This window comes from Pezoporus wallicus, unplaced genomic scaffold (genome assembly GCF_028554395.1).
Source record: "Pezoporus wallicus isolate ANWC-B61680 ecotype Strahan unplaced genomic scaffold, APGP_CSIRO_Pwel_v1 contig_3812, whole genome shotgun sequence".
Taxonomy (NCBI): Eukaryota; Metazoa; Chordata; class Aves; order Psittaciformes; family Psittacidae; genus Pezoporus; species Pezoporus wallicus.
This window is the reverse complement of record NW_026639618.1, coordinates 1,159,970-1,180,135: the sequence shown is the minus strand read 5'-3', so window position 1 is coordinate 1,180,135 and position 20,166 is coordinate 1,159,970. Positions and strand designations below refer to the sequence as shown.

Sequence of the window (20,166 nt, the reverse complement as noted above, 5' to 3'; positions counted from 1 at the left end):
GTAAACATTACTGAGCAGCAACTAAAAACATCGGTGTTATCAGCACTGTACTCAGGCTGAGAGTCAAAACCACAGCACTGCACCAGCTACTAAGAAGAAGAAAAATGACTGCTACTGCTGAACCCAGGACACAGGGGCAGGACTGATGATGGCCAAAATGCATGAAGCAGTGCTGTGTTACGTTTCCCCTTGCTAGATGCAGCACTGGATGGAAGAACAGGGTTGCAAGAAGAAAGCTGGGTGACTCGAAGGTGCTCAGCATACTGAAGGGCTCAGGACTGTGCCAAACTATCTCCCCTCCTCGGGACTTCAGGATGCAGCAAATGGCTCCTCATTTCTTTATCCCTGAGGGAGAATTTATAGACACTCATCCCTTGGGCAAACTGGCCAAGTGATGGCCATGGAGAGCTCTTTCTGTCCCCAGGGTGACTGGCACTTTATTATCATCTCCTGTTCCTCATGAGTTTCATGCAGTTTTAGGACAGAAGTACGCTCTTCTGTGCATTTTCCTGCTGTCTGCATTTCTCTTCTCATCTGGCTTGGGTGGAATTTTTGCATCTAATCCTCTCTACTGGAAAAAGCAAAACTAATAAACCATTTGGATCCAGTGCAAAGGACGGCACAAAGGATGTTCTCAGCCCATACGCATTGCTGATTAATAATACTGCCAAGGGCATACATTAAAGCAAACACATTGAGAATGCAGATGTGTCAACTCTTGTCTTTTACATAAGAAATTCACTCTTTGCCATCCAGATTGCTGTTCACTACTGCATGACTGTCCCTGGCCAAACATGAGTCCCATGCACTGGGATTCCAGTAACTCGAGAAGTCTGAGAATACGCAGCAGTAAAACAAACACCAGCCATTCAACTTCCCAAACTGCATTAAGCCAGAAGAAACAATGTTATTCCTGCAGGTCTGTTTTAAATCAAACCAAATATTATTCTGGAGCCAGAGCAATAATTCAGTAAAACTTGATACAATCCTGGAAAGCCATAGAAAGTGTTAGGAAATACCACTAGAAGTTGAGACCTAGAGATACTGTGAAAATGTGTGTTATTAAACTAAATAGACATGCCTCTTAAATACTAATTGAGGCACTCTGCAGAGGATGATGGGTTACCTTTTCAATAATGATCCTTAATATTCAGGAGATTTTCTCTGCATGCAAAATCTGAATCATTTTCCCAGTGGTACTTGCAGCTGAAATATTGCATATAAATGTATAGGAAAGATACATCCATACTGCCATGGAAGCTGTCTAAGTGGTATTGCTGCTTGCCATGCTTTGGTGATCATTTAGACTACCAGTTAGGCTGATGACCAAGATCTTCAGCTCTGCAGAGGAATTCTGATGGTAAGGGGTAAGGTGCAAGAGGGAGGTTTGCTTTCCTTTCGAGGGCTGCTGCTGCCACTTCTACTGTGCAGAGCCTCTAAGAAGCAGGGATTAAAATCATCAGTGGCATTTTTGATGAAATCTTACATTTTTGGGTTGGCTTTGCTTCCTCTATAATCTTCCTTAAATGGAGCATCAATAGCTACATTCTGTACATTTTGCACAAACACCAATTGAGTTTCACCACACATTTCACTTGAAAGGGAAGGCAGTTGGTGTACAAAAGTTAAATGATTTGGCCTCTGAGAATATCTGTTTTAGAGCTAGCATTGGAAAACACCAGAGCTGCTTCCCACCTCTCCTGCATACATTTCTGTGTTGTGTTTCTGCCTAAATAGGGAAGGTAAAAAATATAGTGTTTCTGGTGATACTTCGTCGCTTCTTTCATAGACTCAAGATGATTTACAAGTAAAATGACCTTCTAGTGAATGTATTGTTTTCATTGAAACATCAGGATGATATTATTGTTGCTTTAGGTTCCATATTTTTATTGTTAAAAACACAGATCTAGACACTACATTACACATTTTTGGCCTTTTTACCAAACACTGTAATATTATGATTAGATACAGAAAAGGCTTAATGTTTTTCAGAAATAAGTATTGTTACCTTTCTTCTCAGTTTTTTTACAGTGCTGATATGACTTTTTCTCTTATTAACTCTTTTAAGATACATAGTGTTGTTGGTCATAAAATTTTTATCAAGACTTTTTGAAGAGAAAATAGCCTCTGGTGATACAAGACTTTCAGTGTTTGAATTCCTTAGAGCTTTTAAAATGAAAATATTAGCATATTTGAAATTAATTAATGCACCACACTTGCTGAAGAAAACAAAAAACTTCACATAAAGGGTATAAAGAACTAAATCTGTGTAGGAATACCTCCTGAAAATGGCAGTGACATTATAGTCCATCCTGGTACTGATTTCTTCTTCTATGTTATGATTTCCGAATTTGGATCCTTTGTGTTCATGTTGTACTGGTGGAGGTTTTGGCACTGAATTTAGTGAAGTCATCATCCAGACCTGGAAACACTGTGACTACCAAGAGCTGTCTGAAATGGTTTCTATTAAAGTGGTTAAGACAAACTAAGGATAAACAAGACCCTTTGCAATGCCCAGAGCTGTCTTGTCCCATACTGTTTGCAAAGCACCACTGATACCAGAAAATGCCTTTGTTATGAGAAAAACGACTGATGTAGGACTTCAATATTCCACAGATTTGAAGGGTGCAGTGATATTTCAAAAAATTTATGGAAAATTAACTTGTCAGATTAATTCTAAGAAACGTGTTTTTCTCAAGAATGCTGAATGAGAAACTATAAAGAGTGCTGGAGGGTTTGTATGCCCAGGACTAAGTACATCTGTGCAAATAATCTTACAAAAAAATTCCGATGTGTAACTTGTTTTGCTGCTCGCTTTTCTCCCCAGGTTTGCCAATTTGTTGTATCTGTCAACGGCCTCAACGTTCTCCATGTGGATTACAGGACAGTGAGCAACCTCATTCTGACTGGCCCTCGAACAATTGTGATGGAAGTCATGGAAGAAATAGAGCCCTGAGAAGGAAAAAAACCTCTTACTGGACATAGTTGTGAGAGAAACAGTGGCAACCATGGAGCGGCATGACACAAGGAGGCAGAACATTGCTGTGTCTACATAGATGATTTTGCTTTTAGGGGAGGGGGGCTCTCTTTCATTTAACAATAATAGCACTGGTGATTATGCTAAGAAGTGAACAATAGATACCAGCGTGTTTCCACTTTTTTTTTCCCTATGGAGACAAGGTTAAGGCCTTTAGATTGTTTGTCCAGCCATGTCTGCATCGGTCACAATGGTTTCCTACCTGAAGAGGCTGTGCAGATTTCATCACAGTCCATCACCGGATCAAAGCACTTGAAGAGATGAAAGAACCAAACACTGTGGGGTCAAGATGACACAGATAGTCTGCATGACATTTACATTGGTAAACATCATCCTGGTGTCCAGCTTTGTCCCAGGAGCATGTGCTGCTGCAATTTGTCTCTCCTTGGGCTGAGGGACAGCTGACTAAATGCTAGCTTGATTGCAATCAAACAGAAACAAACTGCAAATGCATGAAAATAGGTATCCATTCTCTGTAGAGGATACTCTGAGATGAATGTTTGGGCCTGATCGAATACGCAGATTAGTCTAGAAAGAAAAATTATGCAAATGGAAGAGCGTGCGGTACTTTTACAAAATCTGCCTTTGAAAATTGGGTTTTTTTGTTTAGATGCTCATGTATAAAACGTTGATTTTGGTTTATTTCCTTATCTGTAAAGGAAGGGTGTCTTGGCCTTGCAGTTCATCACTTTGGAGAAATTTTGTGCACCTTTGTTCCTAGAAGTAGAATATTTGGCAAGTTGAAGTGGGAAATTCACAGGGTTGACATTAGCAATGGTACATCCATCCAAGTACATCCAAGAAAGTACACTTCAAATTGAAGCAATGTACTTGAATGTACATTAAGCTTGTTAGCACTTTCCAATCATTGAATGTTTTGCAAACTACCAACTTGCCATGAGTTGCATTTGTCACTATGACTAATAAAACATTGCATTTAACTGACTCTTAACTCTTTTTCAAACAGTAGTATTTCTTCATTGGTGAATTCATGAGACAAATCTGGTTTAAAAATGTATATAGAAATTCCATATTCTGTGGAGTTAGGTGACTCCTCAACTCAATCGTAAATGGACTACTTGTTTTTTTTTTTTTATCTTTGAACTGCATAAATGCATCCTTGTACACAAATTTACAAATATATATTGCAGACTTTCTCTGCTATTCTAAATTTTGCAATTAAAGCTTGACTTTCTGTATGATCATACCACAAATCATTCACTTACAGGGTAGGAAAAGTATTTTTTCCTCAAATAATTTTGAAATATGTTTTATATTAAAAATTGTTCTCGGTAAATGCATTGCTCTTGCAGTATGTTTTTCATTCACTCAAACACTTTTACGTCAGAAATACAGCAAGTCTTCAAAATCAGATATGCCTGCAGCTTTGTAGGTAGAAGTCCATGTGTTTCTTGTTTCTGATGCAGTTTATCAGTGGCTGATTTTCACCATGAAAACTTCCATATTCCACTAATATGCGGGAGTGCAGAGAGGTATAAAACTGCAAGTGCTAACTTGATACTGTCCAGGCACAAAAGTGTTTGGAGGAGTTTCTCAAACTGCCATTTAGTATGACAGCTGTTTATCCTGATTTTACCACAAAAAATTTTGGTACACATGTTTAACCCATAGCAGATTAGATTCTACAGCTCATCTAAAATAAGTAGTTCAGCACATAATGTTATATGAGGTTGCAACAGCTGTTGATGGTATCCACTAGGAATAGTTGGGAAAAATCCTGTTGTCCCAGAAATGTGTCAGTATGATACGAGTTTTTGATTTTGTGAATCCAGGAATGATTCCCCAAATACTTCTGTTTTGCTTCCCTTTTCTGCCTGGGTTGTTTTGGTGGCTTGGTCAGTATATACTTAATACCACTTTAAAATATAAATTCTACATTAGGCTAGGTTAAATATAAAATGTGAAGGATTTTCTTAGCAAAATGCTAATGATTCTTTCTAACGCCATTGTGGTCTGTCTTACATCTCTTGACTTAGTTAATATTCTGCTACTAGTTCTCTGTAGCTTGCAGATAATTAAGAATCTGGGTCAGAATTTAGCTTAATAATGCATTACAGTGTGCACTTTAGACTTGAGCAAAAAGAGTGGGAATGGGGGCAGGGAGAAATCTGTGCATATCATTATGTTACAGATTGGAGATGGCATTTTCATTTGCGAGATACATTAGTCTCTATCACAATTTAAGCACTGTTACTTGCCTGCTGTTTAATGGGGATTTCCATATTGTGTTCTCAACTTGATTGGCAATCCAGAGTTTAATTAATTCTTTCCCACTTCAGTATGACAAAGGTATTCAAATTATCTCTGCAATGAAACTTCTATTTTGGAAAAAGGAGGTTAAGTTAACAATCGAGTTCTGAAACGTATCATTTCCAATTAAATTGCAGTTTATTTACACATAGTGATACATACCCTCTGAGACATCCCACAGGAGTCAGCGTCAAACACTTATACACTTCAGAGGGCACACAAATCCCTATCGTTTCAATGAAGTCATTACTGCTGATGCCAGGGTTCTTTTTTTCCTTTCTGGTTTCTTGCTTCAGTCCACACTGTGATATTCATACATCTCTTGAAATGCCTCACTTCTGTGCATAATCTTACATTTCCCCTGGTACTTTGCAGGAAGCAAAGTACTCTATTATATTCGCAGTGTGGACTGAAGCAAGAAACCAGAAAGGAAAAAAACCCTGGCATCAGCAGTAATAACTTCATTAAAAAGATAGGCAGGTTTGGAAGACTTCCTCTCTTATGTAATTGCATTTCTGGTTACTATAGATCTTGTGAGATGCTCTAATAAATCTTTATGCCTTATTAACACAGATTAGTGCCAGTCCTTTGCACATGTACATTTGCAAATCATTTATGGAACTTCTTCAAACAAAATAATAGTTAATTAAGTTCAGGTGGCAGTTAAGCTAATTGGGGCATTAATTCAGTGCAATATTTCTCCTAGTTTTTTTCTGTTATATTTCCTACAAAATACATAATTTGTATTATTTTTATTAAGATCAAATACTATATGTATACTATTGAACACAACTGGTTCCACAACTGGTCCCATGGAAAGCATTTCATTCTTGAAGTTAGGCAACAACCCACTTCAGGTGTATCAGAATTTGACTGTCTACATTTTAGGTCCCCAGAGAAACTGAAAATAAAATTGTCAGCATCAAAAAGACATAGTGGTGCCATAGCAACATCTGCAATACCAGTGGGTCTGTTTTCCTACTGTCTTCTATGAGATTACCTTTAGGAAGAAGTTTGGGAGGAAAAGGTCATGTAGTAGGAATATTTCTGTGGGTATTTTCTTCCTTTTCTGGTTATATCCTCACTAATGACTATGTGTAATAACTACATTTATTGAATGCTATGGATGTGTTAAACACTGCCCCATAATCACTGATTTAATGGTCAGCATGTCCCCTTAGCATGGTTTAGACCTCTGAGGAAATTGCCCGATTATAGTTCAGAGAATAAGGTGAGATCAGAATTTGGGCACAGGGGTGCAAGACTTTGTTGTGCCACTTGGCCTTAGGACCAGAGAGCGGTCCCTGTACCAATCTGATGTACTAACAGACAGAGCCAAAAGAGTAGTCTGAAGTTTAAGGAGTGACTGAATTCTTTCTTCATCTGCACTGACAGCTATGATGCATGGACGTTTCCTCATGGATGGAGACAGAATGATCAGATTATGGGGTAATGCTCTAATTCAGGTAACACTGTGAATCAAACACCAAGTTTTAATGTTTTGCTAAATAAGAATTATTCTAATTTTAGAAACAGGAAAAAAAATGAGACAATATGGTTTGCCAAAATGTTTGCCTAATGCAAGACAGACTGGGAAATCAATTGTTGCAATTATGAGTATTTTCTTCCCAGCGTATAATTAGAACTAGACCACTTGTATGAGTGAAAAAGCATGTGTATGTCACATGTGTAAGTGAAGCTAGACTACACCACTCTTCAGAGTGAGGGAACTTCTAACCTTTTACAACAGAACTGCCGTTAAATGTTTCCATTAATAATACTTCTTAAATCTGTCTATCTGGTGAGTGATGTGGCTTATATTTTTCACTAATATGTGTTACTTATAAAAACAAAAATAGTAACTGACAATGTAGTAATTCCTTTTGCATACACACAGGGCAGACAAAAATATCACTGATGTTCCAGAGAAGCTGAGTGATTTCAAGCTATCAGATTTCTCTACAAGCTTCTACATAAATAAATATTTAAACATTCATTTTTAAAATGCAAGAGATAATCTAAGAATGTTAAAGAATGACACAGGACTCAATGATACAACTACAAACAGAGTGTTTCACATACAGCTACTTAGTCTTCATAGCTGCAATTCCTCAGGAAAAATCAGAAATGTTCGGAAGGGAATAGCTGTAACTGTCAAACCGAATGTCCTCTAGCAAAATGGCTGCTGCTTTGCATTTAGGTATCCATTCTTATATTGTCCATGGGAGTTGTGAATTTCCAGTACTGTTGAAACTCAAGTTGCATAAGCACATGCTTAAATGCTTAGCTTCAAGAGCACATGTTTGAAAGAGGCACTGTACGCTACATAGCACAAATTGTTGTATTGCCTCTTACATAAAAATGCTGCCATACACACAGAGCTGTCACATCCTGTGTCACAGTAGCTCTCGCTGCATTTAGAGTACAACAGTTCCCCATGGCATTTGTGTGGCCTTGTCAAATAATAATCATAATTTCTTTTCAGAATTTGCAGGTGATTAGAACCATAGGAATTCTCTTCATTTTACATGTGACTTCTTGCTTCTGTTCTTAAGGCACATCTACCCAGAGACTTCTATAAAATGGCCTCTAGGTTATTGTATGTGGACAGCTAGTGGTGTGCAGGCCACTTCAAAGAGGTATTTACATTGTGCCTGAGTATCTGAACACCTCCTCTACTGGGAAATGCTCCTACTGCTCCTGTTCCTACTGCTGCATGCACTCAAGCAGGCCAAACTGGAGAACACTGGTCTAAAGGTCAGCCTGTGCCCACCACTGTTCTGCTTTTAACAGTAATTTATGGATGTATTTTGTTTTCTTTCCTATTCTTCTACTTTTTTTTTTTTTTTTTGCCACAGTTAACAATTGTCCTGCTTCCAACTCAGAATGGTTCTTGAAGGTCCTGATGGCCCTGCTGTTTTTGTCATTTTTACCAGTCTGTTTTTGAGTGGCTCTTTATCGAGAACATCACTAGCTTTTTACAAATTAGCACCGGTTATTCATCAAGCCTAAGATTTCAGGAAAATAGCTGAACTATCAAATTATAAATAACATACAAACAAAGCCTTAAGGTAAGGGAACAAAGCAAGGTAAAGTTAACATAATGATGGGATAAAATTCATTCAAGGTGTAAAACACCACCCCACCTACTGTGTAAGAAAGCTGTATGGTTCGTAACACAGTATGGGCCGTAGCTTTTATGTACTTTCTCAGATTACAGAGAGAAAAGGTAAGAGACCTCCAAAGAGTGGTGTTGTCCTCCTGCCCCCTGGATGAGCTACCACAGACCCTCTGCTCCCTTCCTCTAGCACATCCCAGCTAGAGCACAGCCTCTCAACCATAGATGGACTTAGAAGTACATAAACTCAGGTCTTCACTGCAAGCGGTAAATTACTGGAGAATTTAATCAGTAGGATTTATGATTTCCTCTTCAGGTTTTAGAGTATTTTGTATTAAACAGAAGGAGAAGAAAAATACACAAAAATGCCCCTTTATCAAATTAGATGTTTTCTTTTTTTTTTTTTTCTTTATGTTTCCAAGGGACCATGTGATGACCAGAAAACACACTTTTCTGTCTTACCCAGGAATAACTTGGGGAACACTAATGCATAGCTGCATTACTCAGGCAAACCTCCACTGCGTCTCCCTGGGAAAATTTTACCTGAGCAAAACCTGCAATATGATACTTTGCACTAGACTGTAGCTGGGAAGTGCTTAAATACAAACCATGAGTTCTGGTTTATTTTGTTTGTTATAAAAAAAATCAAGTGTTAGCTTGTTTTAAAATTTTTGTTGTTGATTTTAAAGTAGAAGCAAAATGAGTAGAACCCAGAAGAGCATCCATCAGGCAGGTGCTGTGACAGGAGGTAGCATGGGAAGCTTCTGTCCTTAATAGCATCACAAAAGAGAAAAATGTTTCAGTTTTATGACTAATTTACAATTTAAATTCTTAACCCTGTCTTCTCGATAGGAACAAAAGTTGTAATTCATACCTTAGTATTTAAGACGATTTAAGCATAAAATGCACTAGATAGTAAAGATATGTATTTGTCTGTGAAATATTTCAGTTTCAGATATAACAAGCTACCCAAACAGAACATTTCCTTTAAAGAAAAAACTTTCATTTACATTATGAAGTAATTCAAACTGTTTCATACCCTCAATTTCTAAAACATTTCTAAAATATTTATATATAAATAGAAGCATTGCATGTATTGACTAAAAATAAATACACTTGTAGATAAGGCTTGACTGAACAACTGCTTTGTCAATGGAATCCAGCAATGTGGCTAAACTGAGCTCTTCACGTTTATTAGCAAATGTTTAATTAAGCATGATGTTGAGCAAAGCCTGGGAAATACTAAGTGATTTCACTCGGAAGAAGTGCTTAGTACTTTGCAGGATCAGGGATCCATTTAATTTCTGTTCTCACAGTGCCCTATCATCCTTGCTTTGTCTGCAAAGTATTTCTAGAAACAAGATCAGATTTTCTTGAAACTCACTTAAATAATGCACACGGAACCCAATAGCTTTTATGGGTGAACTTTGAAAGGAAGAAACATGAAAGTATTTAAGATCTTAATGTTACATCTTCCTGTTGCCTGTTTGGGTTTATAAGTGCTTGTCAGCTCAACTGCTTTTTGAAGATAACTTACTGCACCCTTTTGTTTGTGGCTGCAGTTTGGAATGTGAGTGTGCTTTGTTTGTTTTGCCAGAACCAACAGATCCTGTTGAATATTAAAAAAAAATCAATATTTCATTTTCTGTTGCACTCCACCAGGCACTCGCCTATTGCAAAATACGCTTAAAAGAAGCATTCACAAAAGGGTGAGAAGCTGCCCTCCCAAATGTTCAACTTAATGACAAAATATGCATTACACTATTTCAAATTTTATTTCATTACCCTCTGTGCATGTATCTGCATGACTGCGTTATTGTTCATTCTCCTAAGAGGTTATTTTCTGAGGGTTACAGATACACCTTCCTTACAGCAGCATCAGTATTCCATTCCAGAGACCATTTAAATATAAATCCCCTTGACCTCATCTCCTACATAGTCAAACGTAAAACTCTTCTCGTCTGGTTCAGATGGAAGCTGCATTTGGAAGACGAAGGGACACAAAGCATTTACATTAACACTCGCTGATTGCTCTTTCTTTTGCAAAAAAACAGACGATGGTGTTTTAAAGCACAGAGTTTCAGGAAGCCATGTAATAGAGGAATAAAATTTCATAATTAGAGTCAAGTTGTCTGCATTTTAAAGGCTCTTGGATGATGCCCTTTTCCAGTAGTTATCCTGATTAACTCCTAACAATGCGCTTGTAATTGAAAAGATGACCTTTGACACATGGGCTAATACAACGCTCTTTTCCTCAGTCTGTAGATAATCTGAAAAAGCACCACAGCAGGGCAATGGCATCTACTTGTACTTACCTAATTCAAGTCTGAACTCAGAAACCAGGGGCTTGGTTCTGTTGCATACACGTAAGTGTCAAGCGACATCAAAGAAGCTTTAAGGTATTTAAAACATTCGTATGGGGCAGAGAGGACCTATGGGGAAGCCAATGCCCCCTCAAAATCATATCTAGAGATTAAGTCCCAGAGGTTGTCTTAAATATTGTAGGATTCTTCAGATGGCACTAGACATCTTTGTGTGAACAACTGAATGACATCCCTAATAACCACCTCTTAATATCAACTAATTCAATTGTCTTACTGCTGGTAATTTTATTTGAGTTACCCAGCTGTATATTAAATTAGCGCTGTTGATGGGGAAGAACTTCCTGGTTATCCAGCCAATTCTGCGAGAAATGGTTGCACAGCTGTATCATGCAGAACTGACTGTGATGATGTGCTATTATTAAATGTCCCCAGTAATGCGTCTTCTCTTCCTTTCCTCTTATGTTTTTTGTCAAGATGTAACATGGCCTCTCACCCAAGGACAGCTTTGTTTCTGAATTATCTAATACCAGTCAAGGGGACCACAGCCATTTGTCCCCTGAGCTGTAAGCTGTACATATAATTACTCTCTGCATGTTCCCACAGACTCTTCCTGCTTTTTGGGTGTTAACTGTTTTCAAGTTGTCCTGAAAAGTTCTGATTTCACCCAAGGAGTCACAGCAAGGCAGTAACCTGCTCCCACAAGGGAAATGAGATCATAAGGAGTTCCAGCTACCTCAACCACAGCAAATGAGAACAGGGGCGGCAGCTGCCAAGTATTTCCACTTAAACCTCAGTTTTATTCCATTGCTTGCAATATGATGGGTATTTTAGCTCTGGAGATCTCCTGAAGTATTTATATACCTCCCATATGCTTCAGTGATGGCTCTCCCTACTGTCTCCTGCACCACAGTCAGTCGTATAACTCAGTGTTTGACATCTTAGCCCTTGGTACAAGTGTAGCTTCTGCTCACCCCCTGTAGATGAAGGGGGCAAACGAGGAATTCAAAGTGGAATTTATAGGGAATTTAGGTGCTGACATAAAAATGCAGAATAGTTTGAGGACAATCAGCATTGAAGATTGCACCAGTAGTTACCTAATATCTTGTGACTGTAGCCCTACCAGCTAGCTTATACATCTTCAATAGGTTTTACAACACTCAGCACATCCCCAGGTCACCCACTCCCACATCCACTGCTCTCCAGTGTCACCAATGAGCTCCTAGATCCACCATACAGGTGGTGAAACCCACATGGGTAACCTGGATATCTAAGGTCTTTCAGGAAGCCTGTGGAGGAGCAGAGCTGGAACTTGCTCTCTCAAGACTGACATTAGTATGCTGCCTGCTGGACAGCCCTTCTGAAAGGAAGCGAGGCACACACCTTCCAGTGCAGAAAGGCAGGCGTCCCCTGTATTGACTACGACCCATGGGCTCTGTGGCTGTGGAAAAATAATACCCTTTATGTATTATGAATCTTCTGTAGCCACAAATTTGTTATTTGCAATCCCATATGTTCAGTCTTGGCAGGCTCTTGTCACCAGTGTGCCAGGTACCCACCATGTGCAGTCAACCTGTGAGCGCCACAGTTCTCTCCAAGCTCCTCTTCCTCCCAGCCCCTCCCAGCAAGAGGCTCCCACTGCAGCAAGCCTCAGTGCCAAACTCCACGGGCTGCCAGCTGAGCTTGCTGAGGGCTGGATCAGTGGGAATTTTTAAGTAAATGTGACAGGTTAACATCTTTTGAAATATGTCAGCTGTAAAATGTGGGTTTCATTCATGTGAACAGATTGAATAATGAAGAATTCAAGTGTTTAATTTTGCCTCCATCAATAATTTTAATTCTATTGCTGATGTTAATCACATATAGAAAGCCCTATACACGTGCTGGGCAAGAGAAGAAAACTAACACCCATTTAGCAAATAGTGCTGGAAATTCTTTGAGAATGCAGTTAGGCAAATGAATATAGATATTTATGGTGAACTTTTATTTCATTTGCCCACTTGAAAATCAGGAATAATTTAATTAAATGTACAAACCCACCACTTTACTGTGAGAGTAAAAGCAAAATTAGAGCCTGACCTTTTATTGGCAGGTTGATTTAAACAGCAGAAAGATAAAAGACAGCTTATATTTAGGACAATATTTTGTAAATCTGAACTGGACTTGTTCACCAAGCACAGCCTTGGTTTGATAAGAAATATTATCCAACATCAGAAGCAGGGATTTGATTATAATGATTCTCTAAACCCTTCTAGGAAGAAAAGACAACAGAAAAGAGAGTAGATTCTCATTGTGACTACTGCTAATACAGAATTATGTTCCACTGATACATGAGGTGTTTATTTAGCATTACTACAGCATGAAGTCTTGTTCAGGCACATGTTTTAATAGGTTACTTTAAATGTGGTACATTAGGCTCTCACCTAATCCTGTGAACCCAGAACTAAATCATGGCACTGCACTCTTACAGTGTTCCTCTGCTGAGAGCATTTCATTTACCATGAGGTATTTTAAATGTTTTATGAGAATTTCTGAAATGAACAGAATGTACACAGCAATCTGAACTTGCCCTGCCCTGTGGCTGCAATACTTTCTGAACATGGCAAAAGGCCATGCATGGATTTTTTTTTTTCTTTAAAGGTAAAAAGCAGGAAGAATGTAGCACACTGGAGAAACAAAACCCCACTCTCCTCTTACTCAGCTTCCCAGGCTTTCCAGGCTGGCAGTCTGAACAGTGTGGAGAGCAGGGAAGATGAGAGGGGGAGCTTTCCAAAGACTAAAGGCAGTCAAAGAATAGCCTGACTCCCTGCTGTAGCGTTACCTGTGCTACTATATGGGAGACAGGGAGGCAAGTTGTTCCTTTGGATGGCATCAGGAAAAGAGAACTGAACAGGATAAGATAGGATCACGATCCATCTTGACTTAATTGAGCTGCTGTCTAATTGTCTGTATACTCAGACTCTTACAGAGGCTAATATTAGCTCTAACCAGCATATGCAGAAGCAATACAAACATACGGTTTGTTACTACAAGGACTCATGCTCACTTCCCAGTGCAAGAGCATTCAGGGCTTCCAGATTTTAAGATCTAATTCTCCAAGTCAAACATTGCAAACTTTTGAAGGGACAGATGATGTCCCAGACAGCAGTAACTCCTTTCCATGTGCTTATTAATATTATTAACTATTTCTATTATTTTTATTAACTTAGTGTTTTAAAGCAGATGTTTTGGCTATTCTTCCAAGACTTCAAACCTCAGGACAGAGTTTCTATATCTGTAAGGTAGAAAAGAGTGTCTACTATTCCACCAGAATCTCTGAAGATTGTGCTGTAGAAACATGTGCTCTTCAAGGCTGTTATTCTCCTTGTACCCTGTTGTAACCTGACTTAGCCTAAGCACTGTGTTAATCTAAACAGGCCATAGACAAACATTTCTCTGTGCACTGTAAGATAAAGAACTAACTGTGGCCAGTGCCAATATTACAAGAACATTTGTACTAGCATTTATGAAGGATGCCGCCAGAAATTAAAGATTACAAGGGCCAAACAATGATAATCTAAAGGAAACAGCAAAAAAAGTGATGACATGCAGATTCAGACTTTGTTAAAAAGCCTCAGATGAAAAGTCAGTCCCCACATTTTAATGAATGGCATGACACCATGGATGGAGTGTTGCTAAAAGTCCCATTTTTACCTGGGTTTTGTGAAGAACATGCATTGATGTTCAGTGCAAGATCTCAGTGCTGCAAAACACTGTGCAATTGCACAGAATAGTCTCAAAGTGTTGGGGAGGGAGGGAGGGAATAAAGCCTCACCCAAAACCTTTCGAGATTTTATCTGCTCTTTGTGGCTGTGACTATTGCCTCTCCTTTTTTCAACTGTCACATTCTGTGTCACAATACCCTGTAATTCTTCAAGTCATAGGATCAGTCACTTTGGAGACAAATTACTGCCAGCTGTTTGTTTAAGGTTAGTATATATACTTGCTTTCCTCCTATGTAATTTCCTGTTATTTTTGGTTTTATATTTAAAGTACTTAAATCGCATTGAATAGGAAGTGTCCAAGCACTTCCTAGGTGTGTACGCAACACCAAGAACTAGTTCTGCAACATGTGCAGAGCAGAAACAAAACTTTGCCTCCTTCTTCTCTTTATCCCAACAATTCCTGGCAAATCTTGAGACAGCAAATGGCCATCTCAGTCTTAGGGACATCTCACTGTCAACAGTCACACATGCTCTTGCAGTGTAGGCACAACTCTACGACTTTAGCAGCAAACCTGAGCAGCACCGCAGTCTATCTCATGGCGGCACCTTCTCAGTAGAGGAGCTTTGTTTGAGTTGGCTTTGACTGAGTGGAACTCTTCTGCACAGAAGATGAGTAATACAGATTTTTACAGCTGATAATTTCTTGACTCTTACAACACAGATCAAAACACAGGAACGATAAAAAGTGTTGAGTTTTAGCAGACACAGTGCTTAAAGTCGGATTCTCAGCAGCTAGAAAGATAGCTTAATACACAGATTTTTGTCCAAGACTGCCCCCCTCTGTTACTGCTTCACAGCTGAAAAAGAACTGCTGTAAATTCTTTTTCTCATACTTACTAAAGTGAGATTTCCAGTATATTGATTTTTTTAGTATTGATATTTATTGGAAAAAAATTACCCAACAGTTATTTGAGCTGTTTAAATCCCCCTGAACTGTGAGGATGGAAGGCAGTCTGAATTTATTCAGTGAGTACTTGTGTAATTTTATTGAGTTTTTTACATCACATAAAAATAGTAGTATTTCTCTTGGCTTTCTCTATTCACATTTTATATAAGACCACTCTGAAACACAGCCTATGATTTTTTTTACAGTAATAGCTTTTTCTTTGGCAAATACAAATCACAATACCATTTCTTTTCTGTAAAATTTCTGCTAAGGTCAATTCAGTTTTTTATTAATGGAAAGCTAACTTTATTTGTTTAGCATATGCTTATAGAATCATAGAATAGTTAGGGTTGGAAAGGATCTTAAGGTCATCAAGTTCCAACCCCCCTGCCATGGGCAGGGGCACCTCACACTAACTATGTCACCCAAGGCTCTGTCCAACCTGGCCTTGAATACCGCCAGGGATGGAGCATTCACAGCTTCCTTGGGCAACCAAGGAATTATGCCTAAATAAATATTAGAAACCTAAGTCTATTCTTGCAAATTAGAATTGTGATGCTTAAAAATGTGTAGGGAACCAAAGCATCCATCTTTGAATCTCATCATCCACTTCAAATGTCATAAAACAAGCAGAAAAGAGAATTAGGCTGTTTAAAACTGAATAAAGGAAAATGTTTAGATTAGTAAAATATGTGAGCAATATAAAGTGCTATCTTAAGGGAGACTTTGGGTGTTTATTCAGCAGCTAACCCCCCCCCCCCCTCCGGTGTGTGTGTTGTCATGCAATAATATTCTTTGAGAGAACTCTGTAATTATCTTTCAGAGTCTAATAAAGACATGCTTTTCTAAAAACTGCAAATTAGAAAAACTGAAAATAGTTTTGCATTAATCACCAAGATGGAAAACAGATCATTGGAGAGCATTTAACAAACCCTTTTCTTCATGTCAAGCATTTTACTTTCATGGCCACATGTGCTAGAAAAGTGCTTAAAGTAGACTAAGGCACACCAGAGATGTGTAATCATAGTTCAAAAATGTATAGGATAGGAGCTCAGACAAGGAGCTCAGTAGGAGACAGACAAGAAGCTCTGCTTCTTTTAGGTAATAGATTAAGATAAATGTTTTTTAAAGGAATTCTTCTTTGTCCCATACATCTCTTGTATTCATTACTCAAGGCATACATTACAGAGACCACCACATTATTGCTCCCAGATCTTGCTGGGCTTAAATATTAATTTCAGCCTGGCTTTCATTCCAAAGAAAATTACTTCTGGCACAGGCCGCCAGAATCTGTAGGTCTTCTGCTTATTCAGTAGCAAATGGGGGGAACCCTTCCCTCAGTGTGTTATAGTGTACCATTGGTGGACTGCAACTTCATCCGCACTGCAGTGTAATCCAGTGAAAAGAAATCTGTGCTCACTTTTGCCAGCCTAATGCTGTGTCTGTCTATGTATTTCCAGCTGCTGGTAGATCCAAACATTATAAAGTCTGGTCTTTTCTCCTTTAAAGGCACCCTGGCTCTGTGCTGGCAGCCTCCCAGGGCCTGCCCATCAAATGCTGAGAGTGCTCTCTCAGGATAGCTGACGAAGTCTCAGCATGCAGTCTGGGGGCAAATGGAAGCAGTGATTGCAGTTTGGCTGCAATGTTTAACAATGCTTTTTCCCATAACTTCCCCATGGATACACTGATGAAGGTAAGTGGACAGTGATGTGAATTGAAAACTGGTTGAATTGCTGGGCTCACGGGGTGGTGACCTGCAGCATGAAGTCTAACTGAAGACCAGTCATAAGAGGGGTATCCCAGGGTTGACACTGGAGCCAGTACTGTTTAACCTCTTCATTAATGGACTGGTCAATGGTAGAAAGTGCACCTTGAACAAGTTTGTGGATAGAAAAAGTGGCTGATTCACAAGAGGATTCTGCTACCATTCAGTGTCCTCAGCTGGAGGACATGCTGAAACAGGAACCTCATGAAGTTCAGCATCGGAAAGTGCAAGTTCCTGCCCTCAGGAAGGAATTACCTCAGCACCAGCACACTGGTGTCTGACTGACTAGAAAGCAGTTTTGCAGAAAAGGCTCGGGGGGTGGTGGACCAGAAGCCAGCAATGTACCCTGGCAGCAAAGGCAGCAAACAGCCTCCTGGCCTGCATGGGGAGGAGCACTGCCATCAGGATGAGAGACCTCATAGCAGCCTTCCAGTATCTGAAGGGGGCCTATAGGGATGCTGGGGAGGGACTCTTCATTAGGGACTGTAGTGATAGGACAAGGGGTAATGGGTTAAAACTTAAACAGGGGAAGTTTAGATTGGATATAAGGAAGAAGTTCTTTACTGTGAGGGTGGTGAGGCACTGGAATGGGTTGCCCAGGGAAGTTGTGAATGCTCCATCCCTGGTGGTGTTCAAGACCAGGTTGGACAAAGCCTTGAGTGATGTGGTTTAGTGTGAGGTGTCTCTGACCATACCAGGGGGCTTGGAACTGGATGATCTTAAGGTCCTTTCCAACCCTAACTATTCTATGATTCTATGTGATTTTTCCTTTGATCAACCCTGGCAAGGCTGCATCTGGATGCTGGGTCAAGTGTTGGGCTCCCCAGTGCAAGAGAGACAGGGACTTACTGGAGTGAGTCCAGTAAATGACAATGAAGAGGATTAAGGCTTGGAGCACCCTTCATAAAGAGGAGAGGCTGAGAGAGCTGAGACTGTTCAGCCTAGAGAAGAGAAGGTTTGGGGAGATCTTAGGCATACAGATAAATACCAGATGGGAGGGAATGAAGACGAAGCCAGACTCTTCTCATTGTACCAAGCAACAGAATTACAGAATTCCACCTGAACATAAGAAAACACCTTTATATATATATTTCTTTTTCCATTGTGAAAGTGATCAGACATTGGATTAGGTTGCCCAGTGAGGTTGTGGAGTCCCCATTCTTGGAGATGCTCATAACTTGAGTTCACATGGCCCTGGCCAACCTGCTGTAACTGACTGGAACAAGGTGGGGTTGGACTAGAAGTTCTGCCTTCCAATGCTTCTGTGATCCTGTGTAATGCTGTGTAATGCCCATGGGTCCAGAACATTGCCCAGCAGTAGACCAGGAAACTCTTTCCTTGCAGCTATGTGTGATCATTCTCCCTCCCCATCCAGTGAGGTAAGTTGGGCTCCTATGGTGTGAGCATATACACACATCAGAGAAGATAACATCACTGCAGCTGCAAGGCTGCGGGTGCAGGAATTACTGGCTGGGGCTCCAATTTCTCTGCAGGCTGTACTCAGCCTCCCTGCTGCTCACAGGCTATAATGTGTGGCTGAGCTCTCTCCTTAAATGGATCTGGATAACCTACACTTGTCAGAGGCTAAGAAAAGGGAGCTTAGGTCCTGGCTATGTCTCCAGGCTCATAGAGCTACATCTGTTCCTCAGCATGAGCCAGAAAAGGGCTCAGCAGCCAGCTTAGATGTTAAAGTGTAAACACAGGATAGATTAATCTCATCTCACAAATCTGAAGGGATCTAATTTGACTACAGAATGAAAAACTAATTTTATGAAACACTAAACTCGTCATCCTTCCCATTGCCTTCTAGAACCCTCACACCGAGACATGAACAGAAAAACACATGACCAAGAAATAGTCGTATTTTTTTCATCTCCTTATGTTCCCTTTCCCAGTTTGCTCCCTTGCCTGCATGTTTGGAGGAGCATGACCAACCCTAAACATGAACAGTTACACTTCAATGGCCATGGCATAAATCTGGGTTCTTACATATCCTTTTCACTTACCTCATTATGTGTAATAAGCTTCAGATGGAATAAACCTAGCAGCTCACTAAAGTGCTGACAGAACTGAGATCTTCTGAAAAGTATGAAGGAAATGAAAATGACTCATCAGACATGCCAACTGATAACAAAGCAAAGCTGCACTACTCTGACAGTCCGTGCCTAAAAACAGAGCTGTAGAAAGCCACGTTTGTGAGGGTGGTATCTGAGAAATGGTAGCACAAAGTAACTAGAAAAAAAATATTTCACTGTATATTTGTATTGCAAAATAGCTGTGAAAGTGTTTTAACTAATGAAGACAAGAAAGAGTAAGATGTAAGCATGGGTAGTATATTGAAAAGGTGTATCACAATTATATTTTTAATTAAAATATTTTTTCTCTATTTTTAATTTGGAAGAATACAGTTCTGAGTCCTCCTCTGATCCCTCAGCACATGACTTCATAAATCAGTTCATTATTGCAAGTGTTGAGAGACTGATCTTGGCAAAGATGTTAGGCATAGGGACTAGATTGAGTCATGCAAATGGATGTCCCATAGTCAAAACCTTTGAATGTGACTGGAGTTCTTGGATGCTGGGGAAGAGAAGACATTAAAAAGTGTACATCTTTTTGTAAAATATATTAGTTTGGGAGACAAAACCACTAGTCCCCTTTAAAAACATCATTGTAATAAAACAATACAACATCTACTTAGTTTTTTATTGTTTTAAATTTAAAATACCCCCAAATGGACATTGTCCTTTCCCAAGTCTTGTGAAACATGGCATAGCAGCTAACACTGTGTTCATTAGTATATCAAAAGAGTCAGAGAAATAACCTAAGTATATCCTAAAAAACAGACGATATTTGAAAAAGATGAGGATTGATAATTACAGTGTAATTCTTCCCCACAAATACCAAAATCATCCCTTATTTTGGTTTCTGTTCAGGTCCCACAGATACTGCTGTTGGTGATCCATTACTTTGTTCAAGTATGTCGTTAGATATTCAGCCCTGCTCA

At 39.4% G+C, this 20,166-nt stretch overlaps 1 protein-coding gene across 1 annotated transcript in view; it reads left to right on the top strand.

The window, feature by feature from the left end:
* The window catches only part of DEPTOR (DEP domain containing MTOR interacting protein), a 70,911-nt gene extending 67,769 nt beyond the window's left edge, over nucleotides 1-3,142 (top strand). Inside the window, exon 10 of the mRNA XM_057415245.1 lies at nucleotides 2,828-3,142. Within this exon, the coding sequence (XP_057271228.1) occupies nucleotides 2,828-2,956 (129 nt within the window). The 3' untranslated portion in view covers nucleotides 2,957-3,142. The remainder of the gene's footprint in view (nucleotides 1-2,827) is intronic.
* The last annotated feature ends 17,024 nt before the right edge of the window (nucleotides 3,143-20,166 follow it).